This window comes from Poromitra crassiceps (assembly GCF_964638095.1).
Source record: "Poromitra crassiceps genome assembly, chromosome: 9".
Taxonomy (NCBI): domain Eukaryota; kingdom Metazoa; phylum Chordata; class Actinopteri; order Beryciformes; family Melamphaidae; genus Poromitra; species Poromitra crassiceps.
The window spans coordinates 42,288,219-42,300,718 of record NC_139630.1 but is presented as its reverse complement, the minus strand read 5'-3'; the positions used below and the strand labels follow the sequence as shown (position 1 = coordinate 42,300,718).

At 43.6% G+C, this 12,500-nt stretch overlaps 1 protein-coding gene across 1 annotated transcript in view; it reads right to left on the bottom strand.

Moving 5' to 3' along the window:
* The window catches only part of lama2 (laminin, alpha 2), a gene marked incomplete at its 5' end in the record, with an annotated part of 265,649 nt that overhangs the window by 198,797 nt on the left and 54,352 nt on the right, over positions 1-12,500 (bottom strand). The window contains 2 exon segments of the mRNA XM_083643211.1: positions 6,404-6,516; positions 11,907-12,077. Of these exon segments, the coding sequence (XP_083499337.1) occupies positions 6,404-6,516; positions 11,907-12,077 (284 nt within the window).

Here is a 12,500-nt window from a genome sequence, read left to right as displayed (position 1 = left end):
GCCAGACACATACAGACTCAGTGCAGGCCAGGCACATACAGACTCAGTGCAGGCCAGGCACATACAGGCGGTGTGTCTCATCGCAACATTGTTCTAGTATTCCGCCCAGCTGCCACAGTAAAAGTTGGGGGAGAGAGAGACTCTGGATCCTATTTTGAACGGCAGACTCTTGACAGCTCTGAGAGTTCACACAATTGCCTCAAAAATCAAATGAAATGAAATGAAACGGGGGTAAAAGAGGTGTTTGGTGCTTTATGCATATAGAGCAGAGCCTGGCTCAAACACTGTGGAGTGTGCAGCACATAGCGACAGGGCCTCTGGAAGAAACAGACTGTGTAGGTAGGCTATAGGGGAATGGCCTCTGTGTGTGTGTGTGTGTGTGTGTGTGTGCGTGCGTGCGTGCGTGCGTGTGTGTGTGTGTGTGTGTGTGTGTGTGTGTGTGTGACACACACACACGTGCGTGTGTGGGTGAGAGAGAGAGAGAACAGTCAATTAAAATCCACCCTCTTTGAGTCTGTCTCCATGTCTGTCCCCTCCAACACATACACACACACACTCTCTCTCTCTCTCTCTCTCTCTCTCTCTCTCTCAGACTTGGTAATACTTTGGCCATAAGCTTTTAAACAGGTCTTAGTCTGCAAAAAAACACCAGATGCTGCAATCTCTCCCACATCCTTGCTTTGGCCTGAGCTACTGTTAAACATTAGACCAACAAAGTTAAAGTACATAGATTAAAATTACATTGGGTTCAGTCCAGCAGATGTTTCAGTTAATAAATCCTTACCCCTACTAGTTAACGTACAAGCACCTAAGTGAGTAAGGCACACGATCAAGTCAAGACAAGTAGGGAGACGTAAGGTTACATTCAACCTTTTTCCTTTTTGTAACAACATAATTGTGTGTGTGTGTGTGTGTGTGTGTGTGTGTGTGTGTGTGTGTGTGTGTGTGTGTGTGTGTGTGTGTATATATATATATATATATATATATGTGTGTGTGTGTGTGTGTGTGTGTGTGTGTGTGTGTGTGTGAATGGTACCACAGCTGTGAGCCAATCAGATTGCTTGATTTGAGAGAGCCGTTTTATAATATATTATAAACTCCTTTCAACAAGTCTCGGTCAGTTTTCAGGTGACAAAGAATAAAGAACAATAAAACATACTCTCTCTCTCTCACAAACACACACATGCATGCATGCGCACACACGGCGCGTGCATACACATACACACACACACACACACACACACACACACACACACACACACACAGACAGGCACATCTCTCTCTCTCTCTCTCTTTTTCATTATTGGGTCTTTCCGTCCAGAGAGTCACAACGATAACAAGAGAGGAAATGAGGGTGGTGATGTCAGAGATGATAACCACACACATGCACACACACCTACACCTACACCTAAACCCACAAACGCACACACACACGCACACACACACACACCTACACCTACACCTAAACCCACAAACGCACGCACGCACGCATGCACGCACACACACACACACACACACACGCAAGCAAGCATTCTGTCATTTTCTGAGTGAGATGACTATGTGGTCGCAAGGGAAATTCAGTGCACTGGAGAGTAAATAGCTTTCTGGTGGACTGATAGAGACGCACACACACACACACACACACACACACACACACACACACACACGAAATGGCATGGAGTTCACAGACAATCAAACACAAATCAGGCCCGAGGTCTATTCACTCTTACTTCAATCAATGCAAAATGTAAATGGAAACTGTGATTCACTTGATAATAGAACAATCATTCTCTGCCTCTCCTTAATAGATTGGATATGAAAGCCTTCTCTTGTCCAAATGTTTTCATTATACAGGATTTGAACATTGCAGAAAAGAAACTTCCTGGATTGTAAGTGAACTGAACCTTGTTTCAAACCAATGTGAACTTCACAGTTTTAGTGAGGCTTCAGATGAATATCCAAAAGGAGACTGGAGCACACGGATCAAGTGTATACAGGTTTCTTTATTGACTAATGTTTCGACAGTGTGTCTTCATCAGAGTCAAGTCCTCTGAGAGCAGCGGACCAGCCTGCTGGGCTGCTTGGGTAGAAGCGCGCCTAACCTCATCGTGCATGAACTTCACAGTATGAGCTCAAATCACGGAGGCAGCAGGGTCGAGGTTAGAGGAGCAGACTTAATAATAATAATAATAATAATAACACACATCTTGAATGTTACAGGTAAGCAGATACAAACAAGAGATATGTAGACATGCGATGGGCACCCCAAAGGCTTGTAGGAATGGGTATCGACTTCCTGTACTTCAAACCTAAACGGGCTGCTGTTGGGCCTGTTAAGTAACTAGTTCCGCCTCCTTCTCTTGTTTTGCTCAAAGTAAGTACACAATGTCATAGAAACGATCCAAGGTCTGGCACAGGAAACAAGGAAATAACTGTCAAGTCTGACAACACCTCGGACCCAATGGACCATTTAATGTTAACTTGAGGCAAAGACAGCTGTGTGACTGCAAAAAACAACATGTTAAAACAGTGCAAACTAAGTGCATAGATCATTTACTACCACTTGATATTTTTGAAACCTTGAAATCTGAAGTTCCGTTGACACAATATTTAAAGTTTAAGCTATATTAAATAGTTTCAATACTTATTATAAATCTTTTTTTGTTTTTGAAGTTTTTTTTTTCTTCTATATTGTAAAATTGCATTTTGAACAAGTAAATACTTTGTTCATAAGGGCTTGTGCTTCTGTTAAAGCAAAAGAAAGTGAAGAAGACAATATGGATAGCAGAGAAACAGCTGGAAAAAAGTAAAAACTAAAACTGCACTGGATTCTGGTCCATCGGGGCTTCTGTCTGGTCCATCGGGGCTTCTGCCTGTATTTCTTTTTAACAGCTTCTTCTTTTTTGCAGTGCTGATTTCCAGTTATTGTTCATTTTTCTGTAGTTCTGTGAATGTTTGTGTGTGGAACAGCATGAGAGAGAGAGAGAGAGAGAGAGAGAGAGAGAGGGAGAGAGAGTGTGTGTGTGTGTGTGTGTGTGTGTGTGTGTGTGTGTGTGTGTGTGTGTGTGTGTGTGTGTGTGTGTGTGTGTGTGTGTGTGTGTGTGTGTGTGTGTGTGTGTGTGTGTGTGTGTGTGTGTGTGTGTGTGTGTGTGTGTGTGTGCCTATCCGTGTCCGTGTCCAGGACAGTAGGAGTGTGTATACTGTATATTCAGGGGCCATACCATGGTGGTGACAGGTGTGATTGATGGGCCTGAAGTCATTAACATGTCAAGATGGCCGCTGCTCCACTTCCTGTCCACATACATAACTATATCCTGTGATGGATGGCGAAAAAAATGAAAATAAAACTCACCTCCCCCCCCCTCTCTCTCTCTCTCCATCTCTCTACAGTCACAGTCTCTACACTTTTATAAGCTATTTATGCTTTTTGTGAATGTTTGTAACCTTTAGAATAATTAGGCGACTGGCATCTACTCATGAACCTTGGTCTTTCAGCCTCTCCCACTCATTATTCCCATGATATCTACATAATGATCTGTTTCAGCACGTTCCTAAACGAAACAGTCTCTCCATCAGCAACATCCCTACCAGCTCTTCCACATATTAACCCAGGCAGGAACAATGAGTGGACAGTCTCCACCACACAACAAACAAGCAAAAAACTAAAAAAGACAAATGCAACCTAGCTATCATGGAGATGTCCATGGTCCCCCTGCACGGTCCCCCTGCACGGTCCCCCTGCACGGTCCCCCCGCACGGCTTCAACAAATGCACTCCAGTCCACGCGGTCATATTTTCTCATTTAGGGCCATGCATACGGGCCACCGACATCTCCATCTCGGAAGATCAATCAATTATGTGTCAAAGCCTTTGGATATTGTCTGACGCTAATCAGGATTTGATAAAACCAGTTTGGTCCGGGTGAATGAGTTTGATCATAAGGGCCTCCAGTCGGAGGCGGGGCCAGCACTTTAGCAAATCATTTGATATCAGCATTCAGGAGAGAGAGAGGGCGATAATTAGAACAATCATTGGGATCTTTGCCTTTTTTTGCAAGAGCAGGGTGATTATTGCAGTGTTCACATCCCTGGAGAAAGAACCAATATTTAGTGTATAATTAATCATTTTGAGAATCAAAGGACCAAGTTGGGCCCAGAAAGTTAATAAAAATTCAGGGGAAATCCCATTAAAATTGGCCTTTGTTCATAGTATGTAATGTGTCTTCCAATCCAGACAAAGATATTGGTTTCTCCAAAGGGAAATCTTCATTAGGAGATAGCTTGGGTAAATGAAGGTTAGTAAAAAAAAGAGTCAGACTTAGAAGAATCAGGTGATACCTCAGAGCTGCAAAAGATTAGAAAAGAAAGCGCCAAACTGTTGTTGATTTGCGTGGGATCTGTCACCTGGATCTGTGCTGATTTGATGGATGTTATATTGGCAAAGTTCTTGCAGGATCTGAGACTCATAGCTAGTGATCTGCTAGGGGGAGCATCTTCAAAGTCATGTTTCTGGCGTTTAAGATGTATGAGACATTCAGTGCATTGTCTGAGCAGTGAATTCATCTCATTTCTTATTATGTTCCGTTGGGACAACAAATCAGAGGCCTGTACTACGAATGTTGTATTAGAAGATCCAGGATCTGTCCCTTGATCTGGTTTGTCTAAACCAGATCAGCTCGATTGTAGTTAACTTGTACTACGAACGTCGATTGGCACTCGTTAACTCGAACCAGGTTTTTCTAATCAAGCTGACAGCGCGTGCACATGAAAATGCCCGTGCACTGGAGCTCGTGCCCGCAAAAGAGGCGTGGTTTTTAACAACTGCCAATCACAATGCAATATGGACTGCTCCAACTCCTACAGCGCCAGACACGCCTATTTCCTCATTCTATGAAACCGCAAATAAAAATCTGCGTTGGATATTATTACTGTTCCCGAATGACTGTCTAAAGTGACCACTTTTATCCACACAAGTAATTTATTTGAAGAGCGGTTTCGTAGGCTATCTACAGCTCTCTATCTACAGTCTTTTGTGGAAGCAATGTGTAATCTATCTCAGTCCAAAATCCGTATAGACCATTTAGGCTCAATGACTGATTGAATAATTCCTATAGGCTAATCAATAAAAAAAAGAATGATAATACAATAAAAAAATGCTTCTGAACAGAATCGACACGGTACGTGCGGGCATAGATTTCATTGATAAAAAATAGCCTATTTTGTGGTCACATGGCTATTGTAATGTCAGCAGAGTCGCATATCTCCATATTTCATATAATGATGCTGGAAATATGAAGTTCAATCACATCATACAGGCCAAAAGCAACACAGTTGCAGCTGCAAAATGCAGGAGTCGCCTAGATATGAATCATCTTAATATGGGATCGCCTGTGTGCAGGTGATCCCATATTAAATTGCTTAGATGTAGTAGGGTATTCCAGCATGTAGGCTATGACCATTTCAATTCCAAACCAACGTCAGTCTCAGCTCCGTTGCGCACACGGCACTGTGGGCTTTGGAGACGTTTATGTAACCTTTTTATGCCGGTTTAGTGATATTTCTCCACTCACTATTCAGCTGCAATCGATCAGCGGGATCAAACAACGTATCTAGGCTACTTGAGCACAAAAATGAATATATAAAAACATATTCCAAAGTGGTAAGTAGGGCTTAATTAAAATAGCCAACAAGTGCAAGGCTTTAGTCCTTGATTAACATTAACATTGATTAATATTACTCATTCAACATTACAATTCGTGCTCCTTCCTAGATGGGAAACTCGTCCAGAAAGGGGTTGGCCATTTTTCCAAACTGCTGATTCGATTGGTTGGTGGGCAGTGTATTTAAGGTTTAATCTTATCCTTGCAACTTAACCTGCTGCGGACCAGGTTAAGTGTGAAGCATAAGTTGCTATGGAAATATATGTCGGTAAGAAGTTAACTTGCTTTGTAGTACGGCCAAACCAGGTTTAAACCTGAAGTTACCTCGCTAAACCACTAATCTTGCTTTGTAGTAATTTGTAGTAATTAGTTCTAATTCATGTATCCTGCGATGACGCATTGTATGCAAACAGTCTTGTAATACTGATGCTACATCAGCACGAGACCATCAGCGAGGAGATGGGCCATTTCTATAAAAAACAAAAACAAACAAACAAATAAATAAATAAATAAACGCCCCAGGAGCACGTCCGTGTAAAACTGGTTGTAATTTCAGTTCCAGGCAGCAGATGAAGCAGACAGACATGCAGACAGACAGACAGACAGAGAGACAGGTGGGGAGGCTTGCTGACTCAGTCATCTGACAGCGCAAAGAAAGACCTCTCAGTGACGGAAAGTGTGTGTGTGTGTGTGTGTGTGTGTGTGTGTGTGTGTGTGTGTGTGTGTGTGTGTGTGTGTGTGTACCTGTTTCAAGTCGAGTGTGACAGTCACATAGTGGTATTGCATTCCATTCTTGATAGAGGGGCTCTGCCACCAACGATTGGTCCCATCGATGGCATATTCTATTGGGTGACGCTCTGTGGACACACACGCACGCACGCAGACACACACAGACACACAGACACACACACACACACACACACACACACACACACACACACACACACACACACACACACACACACAGCAAGAACATAGTGTCAGTTTGACTCATTCTATTCAAACTTTAATTATCTAAAATTCATGTGAGACCTCAATATGTCCTCCAGCTTGTGTCGGAGAAGAACATCTCCCTCTCCAGTCACACAGTTTGAAGCATCCAAGGCCTTCACCTGGAAGAAAAAGCTAAAGTTTCACTGTGTACACCTGGAGCCCAGTGCACCAGCTGGGCGTACGTGGGTGTAACGCTACGTCCGACGTAGAACTCAAAGTTACGACCAACTCAAGTTTATGACGAGTGCACCATGTAGTCTTAAGCCCTGTATGCGCTGCGCCTGGGTGTAACTTTTACGTCTGGTATGGAGCAGGCGTAAAAGTTACACCCAATGCGTACCCATACACTGACTAGCAGCTGTCTCATCTTGATCTGCGCTGTCGGGACTGACAGCTATGTGCTGTTCAGTCCTGTGATGCGGGGGAATCTTCTCCAAAAATATCGATCGATATGTGCTGTAAATGGACGTTTTGTGCGCAGGACCTCCGCTCGTCGGCGGGTTTTTAAAAGCCGATGCGTCGGAAGATCTTCCCATTTCTTCCTGACTTCTCAACTGCCCGCAGTGCGCAGTCCGCCATCACATTCATTACTGATTGCACTTGTGATTCTGTTTTTGTGTTGGCGCTGTTAAATTGAGCTGTGAGAACGTTTCTACGCTTTGAATACAACTCTATAAGTCTGAGCTGAGTTGGAGCTGTCTGTCAGCTGTCTCGTGCTCGTCTGAGAGAAGTGTGTTGCTTGGCAACAAGCACGTATTCACGTGAACGCGCACGTCCGCAGCCTAAAGACCGGGCGCAGCTACGACCATGGTAAGTCAGGCTTGGTGCACTCGGTGTAAATTCAAATCACAACGTCGGGCGTAGCTAAGACCGGCGTAACAGTTAAGACCTACTTTTTTACGCCCAGCTGGTGCACGCGGCTCCAGGAGCCCAGTGCACCAGCTGGCGTGTAGTCATGTAGTCTTAAGCCCTGTATGCGCTGCGCCTGGGTGTAACTTTTACATCTGGTATGGAGCAGGCGTAAAAGTTACACCCAAGGCATACTCACTGACAGCTGTCTCATCTTGATCTGCGCTGTCTGGACTGACAGCTCTGTGCTGTCACTGCCGTTCAGTCCTGTGATGCGGGGGAATCTTCTCCAAAAATATCGATAGGCTATGTGCTGTAAATGGACGTTTTGGGCGCAGGACCTCCGCTCGTCGGCGGGTTTTTAAAAGCTGATGCGTCGGAAGATCTTCCCATTTCTTCCTGACTTGCAGTGCGCAGTCTGCCATTGCATTCAGTACTGATTGCACTTGTGATCAAATTCCATGCATCTTGTTTCTGTTTGTTTGTGTTGGTGCTGTTAAATTTAGCTGTGAGAACGTTTCTATGCTTTGAATACAACTCTATAAGTTTGAGCTGAGTTGGAGCTGTCTGTCAGCTGTCTCGAGCTCATCTGAGAGAAGTGTGTTGCTTGGCAACAAGCACGTATTCACGTGAACGCGCACGTCCGCAGCCTAAAGACCGGGTGCAGCTACGACCATGTTAAGTCAGGCTTGGTGCACTCGGTGTACATTCAAATCACAACGTCGGGCGTAGCTAAGACCGGCGTAAGAGTTAAGACCTACTTTTTTTACGCCCAGCTGGTGCACTCGGCTCCAGGGGTTCAACCTTTTTTGGCTTGGACCCCAGACATTCAAATTTCAGTACATCGGTAATATCATCAGTGACCTCATCAATGATGTCACATGTAACAGTATGCTGACTTCTTTCTCAGAATTCTGACATTAAAATCTGAATGCTGATTTTTTTTCTCTGATTTTTTACTCTAATCTCAGAATTCTGACTTTTTCTTGTTTTCAGAATTCTTAAACTCAGAATTCTAACTTTTTTCCAGAATTCTGACTTTATTCTCAGAACTCAAATAACTTTTTCACATGCGGCACTAATCCTCTTTGGTAGTTTTAAATTGTGTTCGAAATTTCAGGTGACCCCATTTGAATTCCAGGTGACCCCACTTGGGAGGTTGGGAACCACTGGTGTGTGAACCAAAGAACAAGAGGTTTCCTTTCACTTTATTTTATGTATCTGAATCGGGAACAATCTCCCCATACCCGTAGAATCTAATCCTGGGTGCTGGGACTCCACTCAGTAGCTTTAATGGAAGAGACAGGTCACATGTATAACATGTGGAAGTGAAAGATCTGCCCCGGGGACCTGGAGGATGTTGCTGCAGATCGCACCACTTGGCGACAACTGTGTATAGTTGGGGTTTACACTCTGGAGAACGAGAGGACAACCAAAAGACAACAGAAGAGAGCCAGAAGACAAGGTTTTTCAGCTTGACTGGCAGCTGTCAATCATCAGGCTACTTATGGTTGACATCTCCTACTCGTTTAAAAACCATGGCAACTGCTAACGGGATGAAGAAGATATATAATTTAGTAAGGCTTGTTCTGCAGGTTTCCCCTGTCTTCTGCTCTTCCCTTTTCAGCACTGCTATCCTTCCTCCCTTCCTCTCTCACACTCTGCCCTCACTGAGATGTGATGTGAGACAGAGACAAGCTGTAGAACAGAAATGTCCCATTGTAAATGAACAGAGGAGGCAAAAAGAAAAAAAAATCCTGGAGAGAGAGAATGTTTTCCCCCTCTCTGTTCGCTTTCTCCTTCCCAGTTCATTCTGTAAAAGGAATTTTACCCATTGGTCAGTGAAATAATATTACACAAGTTATTACATTAGTTATCAAAAGGAGATCACATAGCATAGCCTAAATGTGTGTGATTTTGGTATGTAAGATTTGGGAAGTGCATAAAGTGTTTTTTATTACCAATGAGTGAATGCTCCGTAACGTAACTTGACCAGCCACGTATCTCTAGGGCTGGGTATCGAGTTTCGATACTTACTTGGCACCGAAATAAAAACATCGATACTAAGGGGTATCGAAGCCTCCCTTGTCAATCGATACCAATTTTCGATACCAAAACAAAACAGTGTCATTGAGCCTATAAGCATGCGACATGCTTGCACACCACGCTCTAATACGGCTGGTGATTGGCTGTCATGTAGAAGCATGCAGGGAAAGTTACGCCCACTTTAGCCGGTGTGTGTTTGTTGAGGCAGGCAGCGTGCGGTGCGGAGACAAGTGGAGCTGGGACTGGTTTTTCGACAGACAAGAGAAATAATCGAGAGGTGGGTCCGCTTACCGCAAGTTGTTGTTGATTAGCGGTTATCAGATCCCTCAGTCTGACAGTCTGGCTGTGAGATGTATCTAGCATTAGATTGTTTAATTAATTGGCGCGGTAAAGTTATGCGCAAGCGGGCATTGTGTATTTTTAGCAACTCGTTAACAAACGCTGATGTCATGATAGTTTGTTGAATGTAAATGCAATTCACTTTGTGCCATTAAGGCTATATTGATAGGCTAGTCAATGCTCAACTATTGTCTTCCATGCATGAAGTCGAGCTGTCTCATCAGTTTTGACAAGAATGACGTTCTGTTGCAGCAGTGAGCATTAAACACTGATCTGCAACGCGCGCTTTAGATGTTCAATTAATTAGTGTTAACGTTATATGCAAGCGGGCAGTTATCGCCCATTATGTATTTTTAGAAACTCGTTAACAAACGCTGATGTCATGATAGTTTGTTGAATATAAATGGGATTCACTTTGTGCCATTATTGATAGGCTAGTCAATGCTCAACTATTGTCTTCCATGCATGAAGTGGAGCCATCTCATCAGTTTGGACAAGAATAGCGTTCTGTTGCATCAGTGAATATTAAACACTCATTTGCAACTCTCCGTTTTGCACTGAAAACTATTGCACTGATTTATTTGTTTTACATTTATTTCCTTTGTAGTACTCCAATATTTTTTTGTAGGGACAGCAATAAGTTTAGACAACTTAAAGTTATGTTAAATACAGTAGGTTTTTTTTCTGCTGTAAAACTTGAAAAAAACTAAAGATTTGTATCATAATTGTCAATGTGTAATGCAGTTTTATTTTTGTTAAAATGGATTTTTCTAAAAATTGGTATCGAAAAAAGTATCGTTCAGGAACCGGTATCGAAATCAAAGTATCGAAACGGTATCGATATCGAAAAATTTTGAATGATACCCAGCCCTACGTATCTCTGTGTTCATCCATTCCTGTGCTGTGCTGAATTCTATGAGCAGACTTAATTTATGCTTGGTCTGCTTGGTCTGGCGACACTTTTGAAACCGTCGGCGACAGAAATGAGGACTTGAGTCGACACTTTCAAGTGTCGACGAGCAGTGTCTGCTACCTAGTGACATTTCTACTGTCACTGACTACGTCACATAGTGACACTTTCTAATAAGTATAAATTAAGCTTTAGCCTCCTCTCTGACCGAGGTTTTGAGGGAAATCGCGCGGATGTGACGTTTCTGTGCGTTCACGAGCCTGCAGCTGCCTCTCAGTGCTTCAGCCAGTAAATAACCAGCAAAGAAGAAGATATACACAGGCTAACGTTACGTTAGCTAATGCAGTCAACAAATGTCAGCAAATAACCTGCAAGGCTGCAACAACACAGAGTCCAGTAAAAAGTGCGCACAGAAAAAGAGAAAAGATTTATCTTGTGAAGCCCATCTGGCCAAACAGCAGCAATGTGACTGACCACACCACAATAACGTCCGCTAATTTGTCCAGAATCCATCCCGAGAATTTGTCCAGGTTGCCCTTTTCAAGTAACTTTTATCAGATAATGTTACAAAGCAACCAACCTATGCTGTCTCTGTTTTGGCCAGGCAGTGCTGAGCTAGTACGAGTACAGTGCACGTGCACCAGTGCGAGCACAGGCTGCCTGCAGTTACTCTAATGGCCACCGGTGTCAGTAAGAGTCAGAAGTTACGGAATGGGCCTTTAAAGAGTTCAGAGATATAGTCATTTGGGGAAATTTGACAGTTTTTCCCACTTGCCCGGAGTCAGAAACTAATAAATGCTTTCAGACAGACCTTTTTAATGCATTTGCTGTAGTCTGAAGTTATGTCAAACAGTAATATCAGGCTATCCTGGCTCAATTGCTGAGTGTCTATGGGACCAAATAACATAAGCAAGCTTTGTCTGAGGGGAGGCTGACAGGCTCAGACTTTGAAAGCCCCTGTACAGTATTAGACCCTTTATGTTTTCTTTCTACAAGCCCAACTTTAGTGGGCAACTTTTCTCTCTCCAGTACAGCATCAGCACATCTCCATAGGTTGACTCTCTTTCAGAGGCTGTAGTGGGTGCGTGCGTACGTGCATGTGTTTCTTACCGAATGGTTTGGTGCTCTTTTGGTTGCAGGTGCGACACTGTGGGTTTCTAACAGGCTGACCTGGCACATGTTCTACCAGCTTACAGAACATCTCTGGGCGCACGGAGCCACAGGTGGCGTTAGCCGTGACGTCGGCCATGGTCGCCAGGTTCAACACCGCCGGGAACAGCCCTGCATGGAGACACATGCCACACAAATACACACATCAATGGATACATCAAGTGGTAGGACTGTGTTGTTCCCATAGTAAAAGCACATTTGTTTCAGACCGAATGACAAGCTTGTTGATTTTAAAGTACAGAACGCTAAACATACACATGGTTCACATTTCCTGTCTAGCAGAAACACACACACACACACACACACACACATACACACACACACACAGACGCACGCACGCACACACACACACACACACACACACACACACACACACACACACACACACACACACACACACACACACACACACACACACACACACACACACACACACACACACACAGATAAATCTACCAACATACAGATAGATAGGCAAACACACACACTTCATGTGATATTGCACTCTTGGTTTGGGTAGTAATGGGTTTAACA